The following is a 20,937-nucleotide window of genomic DNA, read 5'->3' as shown; positions in this document are numbered from 1 at the left end:
CCTAGAACTGGACACAGGATTTGAGGTGTGGCCTCACCAGTGCCGAGTATGAGGGACAATCCCTGCCCTGGTCCTGCTGGCCACACTATTGCTGATACAGGCCAGGATGCCATTGGCCTTCTTGGTCACCTGGGCACATTCCGGCTCATGTCCAGCTGTTTTCAACCAGTACCCCACGTCCTTTTCCCCCAGCCTGTAGCACTGCATGGGATTGTTTTGACTCAAGAACGGGAGCCAGCATTTTGCCTTGTTGAACTTCTCCTAGTTGTCCTTGGCCCATCGATCCAGCCTGTCCAGCTCCCCCCACAGAGCCTTCCTGCACTCAAGACGATCAGTACTCCCATCTGATTTGGTGTCATCAGCAAACTTACTGAGTATGAACTTGGTCCCTCATCCTTTGCCATTATTTTTCTCCCCATGTCCAATACATGATAGAGATTTTCCTTAGTCCTTTTTTTCTCAATAATGTACTAAGAGAAACTTTTTTTATTGTTTTTCATGGTAGTAGACAGATTAAGCTCTACACAGGATCTGGCTCTTCTAATTTTCTCCCTGTGTAACTTCATGTTATCCTTGTACTCTTCCTGAGTCGCCTGCCCCTTCTTTCAAAGGTGATAAGCTATCTTGTTCCTGAAGTACCAGCCAAAGCTCTCTGTTCAGGCAAGCTGGTCTTCTTCCCTACTTCTGGCACATGGGGACATCGTAATTCTGCACTTTCAGGACTTCCTTCTTGAAGGATGTGTGGCTTTCCTGGCCCTCTCTGCCTTTCCAGACTGTCTCCCAAGAGACTCTGCCAACCAGGCTCCCAAACAGGCCAAGGTCTGCCCTTCAGAAGTCCAAGGTGGCGGTTCTGCTGATCCTGTTCCTTTAAACTCATTAATTTTGTGATAGCTGTGCCCAAAACAGCCTCCAGCCACCTCATCTCCCATCAGTTCTTCCCTCCTCACAATCAGCAGGTCCAGCTGGGCACCTCCCCTGGTTGGCTCCCTGACCAGTTGTGTCAGGAGGTTGTCTTCCATACATTCCAGGAACCTCCTTACACTGCCTCCTCCTTGGTGTACTGGGCCTACAGCAGACATGCTACAAACTGTCCTCCCCCAGGAGAACAAGAGCTAGTGAATGTGAGACTTCTCACAGCTGATCATAGAATATTTCATCTGCCTTTTCATCCTGGTTGGGTGCACTACAACAGACTCCCACCAGGATATCTACCTTCCTGCCCTTTCCTTGATTCCTAACCCTAAACATTCTACCTTACTGCCACCATCATTAAGCTCTAGTCAACCAAAACACTCCCTAATATACTCCAATCCAATTATAAATAACAGGTAATATAACTTCAGGGAAAATTTGAACAGTATCCAAGCAAAATTTGGGCTTGTGAAACAAAAATAATTGTCTTTATTTTTCCAGAAAAAACACAGAGGTTGATGAGGCAAGAAATGCCCTTATAATATTTAGCAAGGAAAACAGAAACTTGCACGAGTCAGAATGTTGTAAATTAGGATGCACAAATTGAGAAACTTTGATGACAAAATATGCCATCGTTATATTTTCTCCATTTTTAATTTAATTTGATTCTTAGCATCTTTCCACAGATAAAGACTAACTTTCCTTGTTGGAATACTGGTTTTCATGTATCTTTTGTTTGATTCAGAGACATTTATCACTCTTTGTGTAAATATCAACCTAATTTTTAAAGAAGTCCTGAAACTTCTGGCATACATTTTTTTACTATTTAGATGAACCTGATCTTTAGAGGGATCTCTAGAGAGGACTCTACACAGTTAACTGGCCAGTGAAGAGATAAAAGCTAAACTTATTCTGAGGGCTATTTAGAATCCTTTGATTTAAACAAGTTGGGAAATTAAACAAGCTTGGAGCAGGATTTCTTGACACCATCCAGTGTCCCTTCTCTAGAGCTCTTCAGAATATCCAAATCAAAAATATTTCCAACTGACTACCAAGATAATTTCACAAGCTTATTATACTTCACTCTAGGAATTAGCGTCTTTCTGCAGGTTCTCATGTCACTGGCAATCAGTGTTACTGCTGAGAGTTCTCAATTCTTCTCCTTCAGCCTAGTGTGTCTCCTTAATCCCTTTAATTCTTGCATTTTGACCTAATTTTACTTCTCATTGTCATGCTTCTTTTGCTGCTATCTGGGCCTTATTCTATATCACAAGAATATAAAAGCTAAATTGTGGATTATTTTTAAGTAAAAAGCCTGTTAAGTACTTACAGGGCTACCTTATACCTTTCTTGTCTCTTATCTGACCAGGTCAAATGAAATCAATGGCACTATTCAGCCCGGGAAAACAAGTGTGATTGAGATTTAAGTGCTAAACTGGTAAACTTTGTTGTAACAGTATCTGTTCTTTGAAAGTGTGATTACCCAGCAAGTGATCTCAGTTGAAACTAGAAAAATACTATCAACAGGTACTGGTGTATGAGACATTTCCTTTCTATTCAGCCAGCCCAACAGTGCAGGTGCTCATTCTATATTGAAGAAAAGACCATTGACTCTGACTCAAGGAGAACTAGACTGGAATCAGTATCTGCCCGCTCTAAACTCTGATCTAAACCACCAGCCTAAGGGTTATTCTGGAAGGCACTGATCCTACCTGGCCCATTTAAGCCATTTTATTCTTTCTGTGGAACATAGCAGGTAGCATCAGCAAAGGAGAAATATAGGGGAAAAAAGAGAAGAGGAACAATCACAAAAAAAACCAAACAAACCAACCATCCCCTCCCAAAAACCAAACCAAACCAAACCAAAAACCAACCAACCAACCAACCAAACCAAACCAAAAAAAAAAAAAAAACAAAACAAAAAAAAAAAAAAACCAAAAAAACAAAAAACAAAAAAAAAAAAAAAAAAAACAAAAAAAAAAAAAAAAAAAAAAAAAGAGACACAATTTGTTGGCCCCATAGTAACAATACTTAGTTGAAAGTGGAACACTCAAGTGCAGGCAATATTCCAAAGAGTAATTAAGAACTCATATACTTGGGCGGCAAACAGAAAATCAATACAAAAGAGGCCAGAATGTGACTCTCCTTCACTAATCCAAGGAATATCTAAACCCACCCCTTCAATTATGCTGCATTGCTTTTTTAAGAAAATTATTAAAAATCCAGCACAGGGAGCAGACGGAAAGCTTTGTTTTTGGATATAATCATCATTTAAAATAAAATAATTAAAACCAAACAAAAATTCTCTTGCCAAATCACACAGCTACCTTAATTCCTCTAAAAAAATCTTGTTTCAGCTAGACAAAGCAGACCTTTTCCATATAGATATTCGGAAGATTATGTGATACTAAAGTTAGAAATGGAAAATTCAGTCATTTCCATGATTCAGTCTAAAATGCCAGGACAAGGAGATAATATAATAACTAGTACAGAAGACAATGAAAATCTTTCCACTGAGATTAGTAAAGCTCGTACCAGACTTTCTACATGCCCCATATAAGCAACTTCTTCTTCTGCATCTTTCCACAGGAACTCAGTTTTGCTGAGACCTTGTAGCCACATTCACAACAATGTCCCCATGAACTCATTTTTTATTTACAGTAAAGTTATTTTGATTTTTTTAAAATATAAACTGTAGTGTCAATGCAACTATTTAAATCCCCTGGTAATACTTACAGTAAGAAGTGTGACATGTGGAAAATTGTTTGGGCACCATTGTAGAGTATTTAAAAGAGCAGCAACGAGCCTGGCAGTGGACCAGAATCCAATACAGTACTTGGCAAACAATGGCAAACAAACCACCAACATGTGACGCCCTCATTTTTAAGCCAAAGATAAACGTAGTTGATGTGTCTTGCCAAGACTGGTGTGCCCAAATGCCATAAGTGAGGTCAAGCAAGGATGCTGCAAATAATTCCCAATCATCTTTAACCAGTTTTCTACTTTAAGAGCTATCTGATATTCAGTTCAAAAGGTCTGATACGACATTATTATTATAGCTCACCCAGGAAAACACATCAGCTTTCTGGTTTTGAAAAAGAGCAGTGACAACTGTTACAGTTTAAAGTCAAGGGTGTAATATTATTCTCTCACAAATTACTAAAGCATATCAGAATGTGGAAGTTCCTAAAAAAATATAATTTGTTTAGCAAAACAAAGGATGACAGATTTAAATATTTGTATTTCAAAAACTTAATGTAGAGTTTTCTCTAGGCAGTGGAACAGTGATTCTTTAGCAGAATTTCTTGCATAAACAAATTTGGGAAAAGTCTATGAAGTTTTCCCATAAATTTGGCTTAAAGGCAAATCTCAGGGAATAGTTTTTGAAAGATTCTTGCTTCAGTGGGTATTTAGCCAAATGTTAGTACAGTAAAATGCAGTGCTGTGTTAAGGCATTTCATCTGTAATGAAAAGTTTAAGTAAGATTTAGCTAATGATGTAAATCACCAGTTTTAGTGAGCTTTGGCTCTGCAATGCTTTGGCTTTAAGTCAGAAAAGCTGCCCAAATAGCCTGAAATAAAACAATTCTTGTTTCCCTAGTGATCCTCACATTCCTAAACCAGCTATGAGAATCTGTCATTACTTCCCCTTTGAAATCATTCCACCCTTGAGGCAAGGTGTTGCAAAGTATCATAGCAGTCCTAAAAAAGCAGTTTGGAGGACTCCACCTAAGCACTGAGCAGAGGATGATGTTAGGTAAGGGACAGGCAGATTCTGGTTCAAATTAAAGCTGAATAAGAAACGGATTTTCCCCTCACATGATCTGGGGTTGCTTTTCAGAATGCTCCATACCCAAAAGGCCCACATCAGGGTTATCTCCTTTTGTTACTCAAAACAGGAAAATACAACGGAACAGACTGTAATGCAAAATATTACTAGTGTGGTACTAGCCTCTTGCAGCAAAAAAATACTAAGGCTCAACACAGAAATTTCTGCCATGGGTTGACAGATTCTGCAATCCTGGTTGACAGTTTTCCAAGCTTCAGAAGACAGACGGGGGAGCAGGGAGAACAAACACGGCAAACTACTGCGATGAGAGCATTAGTCAAGTAACAAGCAGGCCAAGAACAAGGTCTTCTTTTAAAGGTATCTGGGAGCAGACCACAATTTAAAAGAGATGAGCATTCCTTCACTGACTTTACATGACCTGATCTTGAACATTTCAAAACTTAAACATAATAAAGAATTTTTCTCATGTGAATCAAAAAAGAATACAATAGCTACTATCTAACAGGCAATCCACATGCTGCCACAGCAGTACTGCTACCCTAAACATCCACTGCTGGGCAGAGGAATGTATTTCACCTTGTTACTGCCTCTGGAGGCATGGAGGTTGTGTTGGGGTTTGAGTTTAGTGCCAGTTTTGGGGTATGTTTGTTTTACACTATACAATCAGCAGAATCCAGCGGAAAAAAAAAATTGCCTTCAACCAGTTCAACCAGTTTCAGATTATTTGAAACAGCACCTTTCATGAGAAAATATCTTCTACAGAATGGTAGCTGGGCATTAAATCCATATTCTTAGATAATTATTATGACTTACTGCAGTGACAATAATGAATCTCATTTAAGTAAAGAATATTCAAGTAAAGAATAAAGAGAAGGTAAACAACAGACTTTTTTTGTGCCCAGTTCACGTAAGGAGTAAAACTGCCTCAGACAACTCTTAAGGGATGCAGCATAAAATTGTAGCGTGCAGTTTTCTGAAACAGGCACCAGAGCTCAACACACTGAAGCTAATTTCTGTGTCAACTTTCATTCCATACAGATTAGTGCCATTTTGCACAGCTGAAACATCAACTCTGTGCAGTGCCATACACACATAATTTTCTCAAACTTCCAGTAATATGAACTTGCTGCAGAAACTGCAGCTTCTCCTTAAAATAATCAGATATAAGTTAGTCTACAAGTGTGTTTTTCACTTATTAAAAGGCTCAAGCATTTTCAACTGGATCTTTTTTTCAGTCTAGTGAGTCTTTCAATAATGTTGAAACTTACATTGCAGAAATACATGCAGGAGTTCAATGCTCAGTCTAGATTTGCATTTTACCTCCCCATGAGAAACAAAAATCCTGCTTTCCCTGTGTTCTGGTAGCATTCATTCTTTAATTAATCATCGAATTAAGAACTTAATAATGTAAACAACAGGATTCACCATCACATGCTTGCACTTGCTAAGAAGAGTTTTTTCTCCACCTTCTTACTGGAATGTACAGGCCACTCTTGAGGAATGCGATTCAACTGAGACTATTTTGCAACCTTTGTGAAAAAGAAAATTCCACACTTTCTTCAAGGTTTTGCGAATATGGACTCGTAACACTATTTTTGTATCAAAAGATCTCCACGTGATTATTTAAAGATTAGAATTCAAAACAAAATGAAAAGTAAATTCTTAATATGAACCACAGTGGTTTCTTTCAAAATGTCACACAGCTAACTCAGCAGCATCTGATACACTACAGAGTCTTCTTATTCTAAGTCAAACAGAAATGCCTGGGTTCACCAACTTTACAGCAGACCATCTCCAGGCTAAATCCCTATACAGGAAGCATACAAACACTTTCTACCTTTAAAAAACATTACTGTGGATAAATAGGTAAATTGTGTCTAATCTATTTTACTTTTAAATTACTCTTATTAAAAATGCTATTTAAAGCCAGAAAATCTCCACAGCCATACACTTGTAGGTAATTGATGCTGACAATAAGACTCTTTCAGCGCTTTAAACCCGAACCAGTTCTTCCTGGTGAAACCTCTAATTTTGGTATGAATACAGCAGGCCTATGCCCTTGCTTGTTAATTATAGTCCTAAGGGCTTTCTTTCCTTTTTTAAATGGACTTCCTTTCTCTTCATATTGAGCCCATTTCTGTTCTCTTCAGTTATCAGTTAGCAAAGTTTATTATGAGCTAGCCATGATCCCCAAGCTACTCTTTATTTGTCTATACTTCATTTTTCTCCCCTGGCCACTAAACAAACAACCTTGCTCCAGTACCGTATTTCACGCTTTCAGATCCCAGGTCATGCTTTGGTATGCAGCATGGCACTCACCTTACTCCCACTGTGAGAAGTGGAGTAGGCAAGGGGCCAAGAGCTGGCTGGCAGAGGGCTGACTTGCCTCTTTTCCCTTCACTTACCCACCTAGTCTGCTGTTGCCCTAACTTGCTTACCATAACTACTACTTACATGTGAAAAGATAAACAAAATTCCAAATGCACAACAAAGTTCACGCCAGAGTAGTTTGATGACTCCTTGTACTTGTTCTCCAGGCAATTGCATGAAATAACAGCCTCGGGCTACAGTCAGACTAACATTTAAGAGGCCGGCAAAAGAGCTTCTGCATTTGTTTTCATAAGGCATGGTATAATGAGTATGGCAGATCAGCCATCAAAAGACAGACCTAGAGGAAGTCATGCTCTTCTCCTATTTGCAGTTCAGAGACTATGAACAAATATCACAGCACATGTAAAAAGGTATTTTACAGGCAACACCACAGGTCTGAGGCAAAAATAACTTTCTAATTCATGTCACATTAAAAGAGCAGGAACTGCTGTTGTATGTTCCCCTTGCTGGGGCATGAAAGCCTAAAAGATATAAAATACTTGGGTTGCAAGATGTGACTTATATTAGGGTTTTAAGTTATTTGAAATTACATTAGTTGAATTATACGAATGTATATTCATTAATTGAATCATGTTTTGAAATGCTTCTTGATTTGAACCAGATCATGCAGGGACTACCACACAATTCAGTTTCAGTGAAGTCCCACTAATTTAATTTATACCATTAGGCACTGTAGGGTAGCACAAACCCGTTACTAATGCAAACATATGCATACAGGAGATGGAAGTCTGAAGTGTGGCTTTCTACAATGGATGTTGATCACCTGTGCTCCATCTTTCACTAAGTTCTTGTGTGGAGTCTCTTAATATGATTTGACTTAAAATCAAAAAAACCCTAAACAATCGCCTTGGTACAACTGAAAGTCTGCCAAAATACATCTGAGTTGCAAACGACTGGCTTTGAAGTCTTTCTGAGGAGGGTGGAAATAGAAGCAGATTAAATTGTTGGATTTCTCATCTGTTACAGATTCTAAAGACATTGCTAATAAATTTGAGATATTTCAGACAGACAACTACTAAAGTTTTGATCACAACTTCATCAATTTTAAATGTGCCTTTACCATCTTCAAAATCAGAAATACTCTGAAATGCAACACAGCTCATTTCTCTGTCAAACAAATAGCCTCAGGAAAGCTATTTCCTGGTAAAAACCATCTTACCATCTACCTAAGTAGGGTCTAATACAATAATGTCACAACTTCTAAAGGCTCTAAAAAATTACCAAGCACCTTGTTATCATGATTCTTTGTATTCTGAAAAATAGGATGCTGTTACAATGGACAGGCTGTTACAACTTTGCCATATAGAAGCAGATGTGACAGGTAAGTTTTCCACTAAAAAAAATAAGTCTTGGAATAGAGTCAGAATATATTAGGTGTAATTTTCTTTAACTACGTACTTGCCACTATAAAGTGTTAAATAGCATGGAAACGAGTCCCACAAATGTTAGTCTCCTGAGGGGCAACTCAGTTTTAAGAACTGATGTTAAACAGCTCACTGAGAGCAAACTTCCCTCAGCTTTAATTACCCCCATCACATGAAACCTGGAAACAATCTCAAGGCTGAATATCTGTTCACCTACCAAAAGAATAACTCTAAAATCACGAACAATGTCACCTTGTGGTGACACCTGTCATAAAAAATATTACTAGGAAAAAACAGCGTCCCATGTTCCATTTTATGTACCTTTGAGCTTCTCTAACCTATATCTCAGTGAAAAGAAAACATTTATGGAAAGTAAGTCAAGTGTTGCAAACTCTTATGTCTCTACCTGGTCTCTAATGTCACAAAGATTTGCAAAGACATTTCCAAAACTCTAAAAAGGTAGTGTTTCCTCTGTGTTTGTCCAGCACAATAAACAGTAAAACATGTTTCAATATCCTACTCCATCAATGGTAGACAGTGACAAAACTGTCCAGTCTGTGACAGACAGCACAAATCCCTGTTCACCAATCTTAATATTCTTAATTGGCTAAGCTTCTTGTGAAGCAGTAACACAAGCTATGTACATGAGATGACAATCAGCTAACTTTGATGCATACTTTCTAAGAAGTACATTATTAAATCAACTAATAAAATTCATTGCCAATTACTCATAGAGCTATGCATTACATATTTAAAAAGGCTTTAAAGTAACATAATCTAGCCACCTGTTACAACACACAGGAATATCTACATTTAGGAATATTCACATTAAGTCAGACTTTGGATGGGAAAAAAAAAAAAGCCCGTTGATGCATTTTGTTTACCCTTTAAATTGTTCTTTATTCGTACTTTTAAAACAAACAAAAAAACCCCAACATATTTCCCTCTCAAATGAGTACACGCCAGGATTCTCAAATTTTTTTAAATAATTTTCTTTTGCATCTAACACAATCTCAGAAAATAGTATTTGACAGGAGAATTCACACCAGTCACCTGACAGAGATCTTTGACAAGTCATTGAGGATTCTATTATGGTAAGCACATAGAATCAAACCTTGAACTCTACACAATAGGTACATGTTTTGATATGAATAGTCTTAGAACTGGAACCTTTAAAAAAGTAGATAACAACAACCATAAATTGGTTAATAAATTGGTTAACAAATGAAAAATTCATTTTCATAAATGATAAGTTTCTCAAGATAAAGACTTAGGAGAATTTATATGTGAAGAGCCTGGACAGCAAATACAAAGGTAAAACTACAGAGAGTTCAGGTGTCCGAATTTCACTTTCTTGCTAGAGTAGGTTGAGGTTTTTCCATTAGATGCAATTACCAATTCATCGAGGCCTCTCTTCATAATCATTAGAAATAGTTAAAAATATAGAAAGCCATTTAAAAAAATCACACTCCAGGAGATAACACAGACTTCCCCTCAATTAAATTTGATGTTCTTCAACTCCCAAAGCATACTTAAATTCTTTGTCTTTAAATAACATGAAAACCTGAGATTTTAGGAGTACTCACCACCATCTTCAACCAAAAAATGGAAAATGTCACTGGTGGCACTGTCACCCCCTCGTAAAACATAGCATATCTTCATATCATCAATATCAGCTGGAAAGAGTCAAGAAAAAAAGACTTTATTTTAAACTATGAAGGTAGGAAAACCTTTTTAGAAAAACTTGACATGTATTAAATAGTTTAGTTTCAACAAGAGAGGGGACAAGGTCATACAGTAGAACTGAGGAATTTCAGTATTTACAGTGTTGAAGTTTTACAGATATCATTCATTCTCTCTCCCTTTACTTCCCTCTCCCCAGTGCTCTCTTCCTTTTAAGCTGTATTTACAAAAAGAACTGAAATTAAATTTAAAAACGTGACTTAACAGTCAGGACTATTTAATATTTTTCATTTCCTTAAACAGAGGTGTATCTCCACAAGGATATTGATATTGATTCTGTCATTCTTCAACCAGTAGAGGACAGTTACAGTGAGTGACTGTTTTAAGAACCCAAATAGATGAAATTAAAGTAAACAGAAATTACTTCAGTAAGAAAAAAACCTGATGTACAATTTTGAACCAGCACTTACCACGAAGTATGTAAAAGATAAAAACTATTTGTTAATATTGTTTTTTTCTGGTTTCCCTCTATAGTGATGAGAAACATTTATATAAATAAAACCTAATTTTTGGCATTTTCCTTGAAGGACTGCTGTTGGCAAAAACCCAAGTCTGATACCTTTTTCAAGAAAAAGTGTTAGAAATTAATTGCATTAAAGTGGAGTTCAAGTACCACCCAAGTTCTCCTCTGATGTTAGGGTGGATGCACGAGTAAAAAGAAGCCAAAGACACTTTTATTAGAGCTTCACAAAACCTTCAGTTCCAAAATTAACCAGAGCGCAAACAAGTTACGAGTATTATCAACAAATATATGTAACTGAAGAACCTCTTCCATAAATGTTTGAAAGTTAAAGATCAAAAATTCATGGGGCCGTAAAGAGGATGCAAACAAATGCCAGTGGAGCACATAAATCTTTCTGGCAAACACACAAGTACTCAGCCCTGCTCATGTGGGTAGCCTTATCAAAACCCACGGTTCCAGCATACGAAAAGGTAAGCACTTGAACTGGTGTTTGCAGGACCAGGACCACCTCATATGAAAAAAAGACTTGCCATCCAAAGACCTTAAGTTTTTCAAAATAATTGCAAAGAATGATCTGTTTTCTGTTCCTTAAGAACACGTTTGGAGTCACTTGAGCAATACTGTGCTTTCCTTCCACAGCTGATCAGGTTGTGCTAGCTATATCAGACTTTCCAAGTTATAAGCACAATTCATAACCATGTAACTACAGTGCCTGAAAAAATTAATTTTATATTGGAATTCTCCAACATAATTTTGAACTAGATCAAGCATAATTTTCTAATTCAAAAAATATAATTATCCCCACTAGCATAAGGCAGAAAGCTGTGTTCTAAACAACTGCTCTGCCCTCTCAGTTACAGGATTCTGAAAAACCGGACTGTTCCCAATGATTGCACACAATGAATCTTGTTACCTTACTCAAAGTGGTCAGGTTGCCTGTTCATACAGCCACAGGCGCAAACCCAAGATACACGAGTCTGAGTATGGACTTCACAAACTAGCAAGCAGCTTTCAAAATTTTTTTGCATGACGTCCTGAAGAGCCACATTTGACTTCCAAGTTGTCCCAGTTTTGAGTAGAGATAGGATCAAATGACCGTGAGAGGTCCTTTCCAACATAAACTGGAAGACTAATGAAGTTTTACAAGCTCCGTAAGAACCCACATGTTGATGAAACTGGAACTATTCAGCATTTTGAGTATTTTAATATTTAAGAAATATTTTATGTATTTCTTAAAATGCTCTTCAATCCAACACAAATTAAGAATGCTGGCACTAGTACTGTCAGGGAACCTGTGAAGTTACACCACTTTCTGGGGATCCTCACTAGCTTTAAAACCAACCTTTCCTAAGGGTCATATGCTTCTTACCCAGCTTGGGCAGCCCCAGGATATTAAGATAGCCTTCAGGCCATATGGTTGGATGGCCAATTCAAAGCCAAGTAACAATTTCATTTTGGTCATCAGAGAAATGTATGCCTGGCCACATGGCACAGGAGGGAATGGAATATGTACCTCTCCCAAGTGCTCCCCGTCCTCAAAAAAACAAAAGGTATATCACTGTTCCTCTGCTTTCAAGGAACACCTGTTCAATAATTCCACATTCTTCAATATAAGATAAAACCCACTAAAATAAGTGATAAATTGGTCATTTGCTCACTCCCTTTCTCTTTTGTTTCTCACTTTTTCTGACAACACTCTCAATATTACTTGCAGTTCACTACTGAAGCCTTATATTTATGGAACTGTGGTGGTCCCCAGAGTTTGGACATGGTTTGGTCTCCTCTTATCCCGTTTTTTGTGCTAGCACTGCAAAACTTAAGACACTTCAGCCATTGAAAAGTTCATCAGGCCTGTTAGAAAGACTTGGCATATCTGACAAAAACATTGCTACCGCCAAGACAGTAATATGGATCTGTACCAGCATGGGCTCTGTAAAATGAAACACAGCCAACTGCAAGTGTTCACCTCAAGCCTTTCCACCTACACAGCCCAGCCTGGCTGGGCCCCTTTAACTCTGGGGGTCCATGCTGTTGGTACTGTTTGCTCATTCCACAGCTGCAGAAGGCTGCAAAAAAGCCTCCTAATTTCATTGTTAGTTAACTAGCCATTAAGTCATTGCAAAGTAACATGGAAAATTCTCCACAGAATAGCTAATGCTCGCATTTCAATTAAAGTTACTTCACAGCCTTAGGTTGAGGTTTTATTTCAGAATATATGACACGTGTGGGTTTGCCCTATTTATATCAGCAAATATTTTAGTTCCACGTAAAAAGTAAGTACTGCTAACATAATTTAAAAATGTTTACATTATCTTTTAATTTACCACAAACACTTTGTGGTTAAGATTTGTGTAATTAAGGCAACAAATACACTCATAGTATATTATTTCTCACTGGTGGGGAAATGATTTTCCTTTTACTGTTAGGTGCGCACAGACTGTACAGCAACTGATACCCTAGCCATTAGTTAATAATAGCTTGGCCATTTCCATAGCATTTTCTAAATAAAACTGGTTAAAGAAAGCACTGTCTCTTAAGATGTACAGCCCAATCCATATTTTTATAACTATGACTGACAGAAAGTGCAAATCACAGTTTTTTGGACTAAGCTCTCCAAAGAAATGAAGCTCCTTTAATCAGCGTTTACCCAGCAGACCACATTTCCTGCTTAAAGCTGTCAAGGATGCAACAAAAATAAACAGATGCAAAAAATAATGAAGCCATTATAAATAAGCTCACTGTTGGAAAGTGTCTCCCATCAATTATTATAGAATTTAGCATTAAACAATGATATTTCTAGTGATCTAAAGAAAGCACGTGAAGTATTGTAGTACCTTGGGTGAACTGGCTGATGCTATGATTGCCTTTCCCCAGGTGAATCAAGAAGCCATGGCGTGGACCCTCTGTGATTCTGATCTTAAGAGTAACATGTAAACTATCTCTGTCTTCCACTTTGAGCACTTTGTTGGTAATCAGAAACCCGATGTGACCTGTGGCCAGAACACGCAGAGTCTGAGCACCCTTATTTATTACAACTTGAGGTACACTGTTGTCCACAGCCATTATTCGAATCTTCATAGTCTGAGGTTTCCTTGTTCCAAACACAGTGTTGGGGAATACATAGAAATCGGTATGAGTGCCATCTGTAACAATGAAAGAGAAACTGTCCTCAACTGATTCTGAGCCATCATGTTTGTAGCTTATTAGATTTTCATTCAGATCTTGTTTAGTGAATGTGGTGACTGGTTTGGAGTTATTGAACATGATCTGGCCATGAACTGGTATTTGAGTGATGACAAATTTTAGCAGTGTGTCAGGTGTATCTCTGTCTTCTGCAGTCAGTTCAAACGGGGTTATCAGTTTGTATTCATTTTCAGTCACCACCAGGTTATGGATTGTGACAACAGGTTTCTTATTGTCCACATCACTGATGGAAATTCTGAAAGTACGAAACACAGGGTTATAGCCATCAGTCACCTCAAACTCAAAGCTGTCCATTTTCACCTCATCTTCTGAAGTATGAATGTAATAGACTTTATTGCCTGCTAACAGGAGTTGAGTGAAAGTGGAGATGGGTACCCCCGGCTGATCTGTGCATTCAAGATGACCACGAACAGGTGGTCTGGTAATGGTGAAAACTAAGTTCTCATCTGGACTATTCAGATCACTGGTACTAAGCAAATCAGTAGTAAGGGTCACCTTCCCTCCTTCCTTCAGAGAAACTCCTTTGCTGATGACATCTGGGAAGACAATATCAATGCTGCCTATTGTCACATAAAAGTAGCGGTCAATGAGAGGATTTATTCCATCAGTCACATCAAACTTGATAAGATCACGGACTCCTTGTTGGCCAAAATGCACATATCGAATCAAATTTCTATCCACTTCATCTTGGGTGAAGTTCATTCCCAGGGTGATATTTTCAGCTCCACCTGAAGGCTTTATTCTCTGTAAGAGACCTTGTCCTGGCCCATAACTTATAATATATGTCAAGGTTTTGTCTTCAGAGTCAAGATCAGTAGCCTTCAATATTCTGTTATTAATAGTTCTAGTTTCCCCTATTTCAATCTCCAAACCATCATTGATGGCCATTCTGGGCGTCTCATCATCTACAGGAATAACCATGATGGGTACCATTTTCCTAACAGTGTGTTTACCATCCGTGAGTTGCACCTCAAAACTGTCTGCCCTTGTCTCAGAGTCATCATGTTCGTAGAGAATGTTGGAGCTCTCTGTTATCTGATCCAAGGTGAAGCTCTCCACTAGGACAGTTCCGTTGAGCAGCTGGTTCACAATGTGGCCGTGCCTGGGAAGCCTGGTGATGGTGAACGTTAACTCATCAGCAGGGACATCTGCATCAACTGCATTGAGGATAGGGGTATCAATAACCAGGCTCATGCCTTCCATCACAACAAACTCCCGCAGGAAGATTTCAGGCTCTTCATCATTGATTGGCACAATAACAATGGGGAAAAAGTGCCTCTGGGAAAAGTTAATGCCATCAGAACAGCGCAAAGCAAATCTGTCTTCAACAGGTTCTACACCCTTATGTATACTCTGGACATAAAAAATATGCCCTTGACGGAGGTCCTTCAAGGTAAAAGCACTTATAGCTACACCTGCCCTGGATTTTTCAGATCCTGGGGCAGGAGAGATGTTCTCTACATACCCAGATGTGGGCTGAGAAACAATTGTGCATAGTATATCATCACTAGGAGTATCCACATCTTCAGCCCTGAGGTGAGCAAGAGTAATGACCCGTTTGTCACCTTCCGTCACCATGAACTGCTCTCCCACAAAAATCTCTGGAGCTTTACTGTCAACAGGAAGAATGGTCACCAAGACTGAAACTCCTTGAATAACACTGCCCCTGACACGCCACTTCTCAGAGAGGTCAGACAAGGTAAGGTTGAAAGCATCTTCCTTGGGCAGAAGGCCTATTTCACCACCAGTATGAGCATATACCACAGCACCATCCAGCAGATCTCTCTGGGAAAATCTCTCTGCGGGCACCCCTTGAACCAGGATGCTCCCATGCTGAGGAGGATCCTCCACAATGAAGGTCAACATAAAGTCATCTGTATCCTCATCCATGCCCTGAATGACATTAGCAGTGATTTCAGCAGCACCATTCTCCAACACATCTAGGTAGGATCCAAGAGTGCCTGGGGGCAATCGCAGCATAGGGACCTCATCATCAACTGGGTGCACACTCATTTTCAGTGTGATGGGCACAAAATGGACTCCATCACTCACATCAAGCCTGCAGGTATCACTGCTGGTCTCAGCTCCACTGTGCACATACACCACTCTCCCTTGTCTGATATCCTCCAGGCCAAAGATACCTCCTGGAACCAGAGTGTACCCAGAGAGCTGCAACTGGCCATACCGAGGAGCCTGGGTCAGGATAAATCTGAGACGGGCAAGTTCAGTGTCTGTGTCACTGGCATCAAGCTCAGCTGGACTAAGGACATGGCTGCCTCCCTCAGGCAAAGTGAAGCCAGTATTAGTGATTTCGGGAGGCTGGTTATCCACAGGCTGCAGGTAGATGGTGAAAGTCCCTTTGGCTGCATTGCCAGCCGCATCTTGCACTTGATACTGAAACTGAATCAAATGAGGGGCCACCCCCAGCTCTTCCTGTGGGGGGCGGTACGAGATCTTGTGATGGTTGATCTGGGCTTGGGTAAAGTGCGTAACTTCCACAGAGTGATCCTCAGTCAGCACCAGAGATCCAAGGCGTGCTCCATATGCCTCAGGAGGGTGGTTGGAGTCAGTGTCAGTGGGGGGCTGGATTACTGTGTAGCGAAGTTCACGGTCCCCTGAGTCCTGATCCGTGTAACACAAGTGCTTCCTCCGCAGCGGGGTCACCTGCTGCTCTGCAACTATTAAATGCAGGCTGCTGCTACTATGGAGCTCTGGGGCTAATCTGTCTACAGAATGTACCCTAATTACAAAAGTCTGTGGTCCAGAGCGGTTGGGTGGGTCATTGTCATCCTGGACTCTAAAGATGAACTGGTCCAAGACAACCCCAGGGCCAGGGCTGTGAGCCCCAAAGTGGTGGTAAAAGAGACGCCCTTCCACAATGTCCTGTTGCAGCCACTCTCTCACTGGCTTTTCATAGATGAGAGAACTCCCTGCTACACCTGGCACCTTCCTCCAAGAAAAGCCCTCCTCTGCTTCCTCTTCCCAGCCAGGAGGTGCCTGTGCTTGACGGAGCAGGAGCTGCCCAGCCATGGGGCCAGACTCCACTGTGAAGAGCAGGATGGCATCCTGGGAGTCAATGTCAGTGGCACTAAGAGCACGGGTGGTGATGGGCACTGTTTCACCCTCAGCCATGGCAAGCCCCGTGTTAGCATTAAGTAGGGGTGGCTGGTCATCAGTGGGCACCAGGGTAATGGGGAAAAGGAACTCAACACGGTGGCGAGAGCCACCATCTTCCAGCCGCAGCACAAGGTTGTCACTGAGTGGAGACTCGCTGCCGTCGTGCTGGTAAATGACTCGGCCTGCTGCCAGCTCAGCCACTGTAAAATGCTTACGAGGGGCAGCAGGTCCTGGGGTGTCCTCCAGGAGAGTGAGGTGGCCGTGCCTCAGTCCTGCCACCACACTCACTCGCACCTGCTCAAGGTCATCCTCATCACTGACCACCAGGTTGGGGCTGGGACCTGGGCCTGAGAGAGGCCTTGACTGCCCCTCATATAGCACGAGACCAGTGTTGCGGGTCACCACAGGTGCCAGGGTGTTCATGGGCTTCACCACAATCACGAAGGCAAAGGGTTCTGAGGCAGCACCCTCTGGGTCCAACACTTCCAGTTCAAGCTCAAAGAGCCGCTCCCGATCAGAATCCTCCATGGGTGGTTGATAGGCAATGCGCAGCTCCCGCACATCCCGCTGGCTGAAAGAGGTGACAGGTAAGCTCCGGTCGTCTGTGCTGACCATGTGGCCTTGGCCAGGACCAAAGGGAGAAGTGATGTTGAAGAGCAGTAGATCGGGTGGTGACTCTGCATCCTCAGCTGACAGCATGTCAGGTGTGAGGGCGGTGAGCACAAACTGGTCCACCTCCATCATTAACATGGCCAAGAAGCTGGGTTTGGGGGCCACGTTCTCAGTCCCGGCACGGATCCGTACTAGCACCTGGAAGTACTCGCGCTTCAGCAGCGCCCCGCCGCCGGCCGCCTCCCGCAGCTCGGCCACCAGCGGCACCAGGTCGCGGTTCGGGGAGCCGCCGGCGGCCGTGTGCCGGTACCGCAGCCCCAGGCGCAGGAACTCCTCGCAGTCCCACATCAAGGACGGCATCGGGCCGCCCCCAGCCGCTTCCACGGCTCCGCCCGTCGCCGCCTGCGGGTAGTTGAGAATCTCTCCGTAGCGGGGCAGCCCGGCCAGCAGCGGCAGCAGCCCCACCCGGCAGCGCTGCCGGCCCGGCTCGAAGGCGAACTCCAGGCTGCGGGCGTCCAGCGGGTTGCTGGTGCCTCGCAGGCGCTCCACGGTGAGGGGCAGGTTGCGGGTGACGATCTCCAGCTGGGTGAAGAGCACCTCCACCTCCAGCACCAGGGGCAGCACCAGGGCGCGGCTCGGCGAGTCGTAGCGCAGCTGCAGGCGGACGCGGTCCCGGGCGGGGCTGCGGCCGCCCAGGTGCGAGTATTGCACCTCGCGGGCTCCGAAGTCGCAGGGGAAGCGCCGGGGGCTCAGGCGGCCCGGGCGCTGCCACAGCGGGTCCTCGTCCAGCACGGTGAGGTGGCACCGGTCACCCGGTTGCACCTGCAGCACCAGGTCCCGCGCGGGGTCCAGCCAGGCGGAGCGGCCCAGGGGCACCCGCAGCCCGCGGTTGGCCACCACCACGGGGGCCGCCTCCGGCGACCACGGCGAGGAGACCGTGGCGCCGTTGCCTGGCGGGGGCTCGGCCGCCCCAGCCCAGGCGCAGTCGGCCAGCAGCAGCAGCAAGCCGGCCAGCAGCCCCCGCGGCCAGGCGGGGAGAGGCTGCATCGTCCTTGCCGGCGGAGCGAAGCGTCGGGAACCTCCGGTAGCGGCCGAATTGCGGCTCCAGCTCTGCCGCCGGCGCGGCGCCGCTCACCCCGCACACACGCTGCGCTCTGAGCGCGCCGCGCTCCGCTCCGGAGGAGAGCCCCGCGGCCCGGCAAGCCCCGCCCCGCCCCTCTAAGCAGCCAATGGGCACCCGCGGGGGGAGAAGCCGCCATGCGCGATTGGACAGAGTTGAGTGGCAATCATGAAATTTACGAGAGGGGCAGGGCACCCCCTCCTTCTTTCCTTCCCGCGGCCGCCCAACAGGTTGCGGGGAGAGGGCGTCCGGAGAGCGGCGGGATGACCCTGGCGGTGTGGGAGCGGGGAGGTGGTGGGCACGGATTGCTCTGCTGGCGCCAGCCGTCGCGAGAAGGGAGCTCTCCTACCGGGGGGAGGGTAGCGCTGCTGTTCCGCAGCGTAGGAGCGCACCTCTGCCAGCCCCGGGAGCGGCGGGCGCGCACCGCCGCCCCCTGCGCTGAGCCTCCCCGCTCCCGCCTGGCCCCTGGAGGCAGAACTAAAGCTGGGCTGTTCCCGGCTCGCCGCCGGGCAGCGCTCGGGGTTTCCCTTTCCCTCGGGGTGCCGGGTGAGCGCGGGGCGGCGGCGGTGCAGCTCGGGCTCCGGCGTGGGCAGGAGCGGGGCTGCCCGAGAGCCGGGTCCGGACGACGGGAACGGGGGCGCGACAGAAGTTCTCGAGGGAGAACGGGACGGGTCATACGAGTGCAAGCGGCCCGGGGCTGCTGCGGAGCTGCCTCCGGCACTGCGGCGCTGTGCGCCACAGAGAGTATTGGATAAATATCTCGGGGGCAAAACGCATCAGTTGGTACCAGTTAGTGCCCAGTGTCCCTCCTCGGAGGCGGCGAGTCACAGCAGCGGGGAATGAAAGGCTCGCGGTGCCAATGCCACCTTGTGCCTGCAGCTAAAAGCACATTAATGAGACCCCGAACTTGGAGTTCCTTGCCTTTTAAAATTCCTTGATAGCAGGCTCTGAGTTTCGATTCAGCATGTCTCACAGTTGCTAACATCCTTTCTTGTTTATGAAATGTGATCTGCACGCTGGTTAAAGAGAGGTTTCTGACAAAGCGAAAAATACCACGAGACAGATCCAAAGACAGCACAAGGCTGTTTCGACATTTATGTAATTTTTTTATTGCTTCTTTTAAAATTATCTTTTACAGTGTCCTTCAGTGGTGGAGCCACACTATGGCACGTGATCTTGCTTTCTCTATGGCAAAACTCGTGTTTGGAATTTGTATTTTGCAGTGTGGGCACACTCAGCTACATTCACATTTAAGTATTTTTTCTAATCAATAATTCAGCTTGGTTTTGGGTTGGGGAGACAACAGTAGACGTCTACATTCAGTTCTACAACACGGGATTATTGTGATTTGTGATGTGTTTTATATTACTGACATAGCTGTGGAATACTGGTGAAAGCTATTTTATTAAGTAAGTCTGTACTATAGACTTAATAAAACTTAAAACTGCTGCAGGGGGTAGTAATTCTAGGAGTTAGATATCTAGCAAGTTAAGCAACACTAATACCATTTGTTCTACCCTTATGAGACATTCACCCTGGATTTCAGCAATTAATGTATTATCTGTAAAATTCAAAAGAAGATATTTCAACTGAGTCCCAGGCATCAATGACCAAGGCATTCTAAATATTAATTTTCTTGAGATATTTTGCTGCTTCTGAAAAAAAAGAAGAAAGATAGTAAAGGGATGGAGTTGCTCCATGTCTCACACAGAAATCTCTTATTTTCCATCAATACAGGGTCTGGCTCTTTGGCCTCTGTTATCTCCACCACCAAGTAGTAAATCTCCATGTACAAACAGCAGAAGTCCTCTTTATTTTTAAGAGTTGCTGTCTTGTCAAACAAGTCAGTGAGCTCTTGTGCCACAGTCCAAGTACAAAGTGCAAGACTTGTTTTACTTCTTCTTTTCACAGGACAACATAAACAAAAATTCCAGATTGTAGAATTGATGAAAATTTTGAAAGTATTTTCCTTGCATTTTGCCAAGTTGTGTTCAAATTGTACCTGAAGAAAAATCATCTTGGCTAAGTTTTGATGTAATAACATAGATGTAAATCTAAACTGTTCTTCTACCGATTGTCCCTGAAATTAGCATGGAAAATCAGAATTGGGCCCAATAACAAGTCCATTGATCTTTCAAAATGAATTCTTAGTGTAAAAAGGAACTGCTATTTGACCCGGTGGAAAAAAAAAAATCCATATCTTTGCATGAAATCTTGCAGTT

At 43.0% G+C, this 20,937-nt stretch overlaps 1 protein-coding gene across 1 annotated transcript in view; it reads right to left on the bottom strand.

The window, feature by feature from the left end:
* Positions 1-18,642, bottom strand: part of FREM2 (FRAS1 related extracellular matrix 2) — a 123,263-nt gene extending 104,621 nt beyond the window's left edge. Inside the window, exons 1-2 of the mRNA XM_066176052.1 lie at positions 13,497-18,642; positions 10,043-10,132 (exon numbers count right to left, since the gene is read on the bottom strand). Coding sequence (XP_066032149.1) covers positions 10,043-10,132; positions 13,497-18,642 — 5,236 coding nt within the window. The remainder of the gene's footprint in view (positions 1-10,042; positions 10,133-13,496) is intronic.
* Between the last annotated feature and the right edge of the window lie 2,295 nt (positions 18,643-20,937).

Source organism: Chamaea fasciata, unplaced genomic scaffold (assembly GCF_029207755.1).
Source record: "Chamaea fasciata isolate MVZ Bird 193981 ecotype frontalis unplaced genomic scaffold, bChaFas1.0.hap1 SCAF_2, whole genome shotgun sequence".
Taxonomy (NCBI): Eukaryota; Metazoa; Chordata; class Aves; order Passeriformes; family Sylviidae; genus Chamaea; species Chamaea fasciata.
This window is presented reverse-complemented; position numbering and strand designations above follow the sequence as displayed.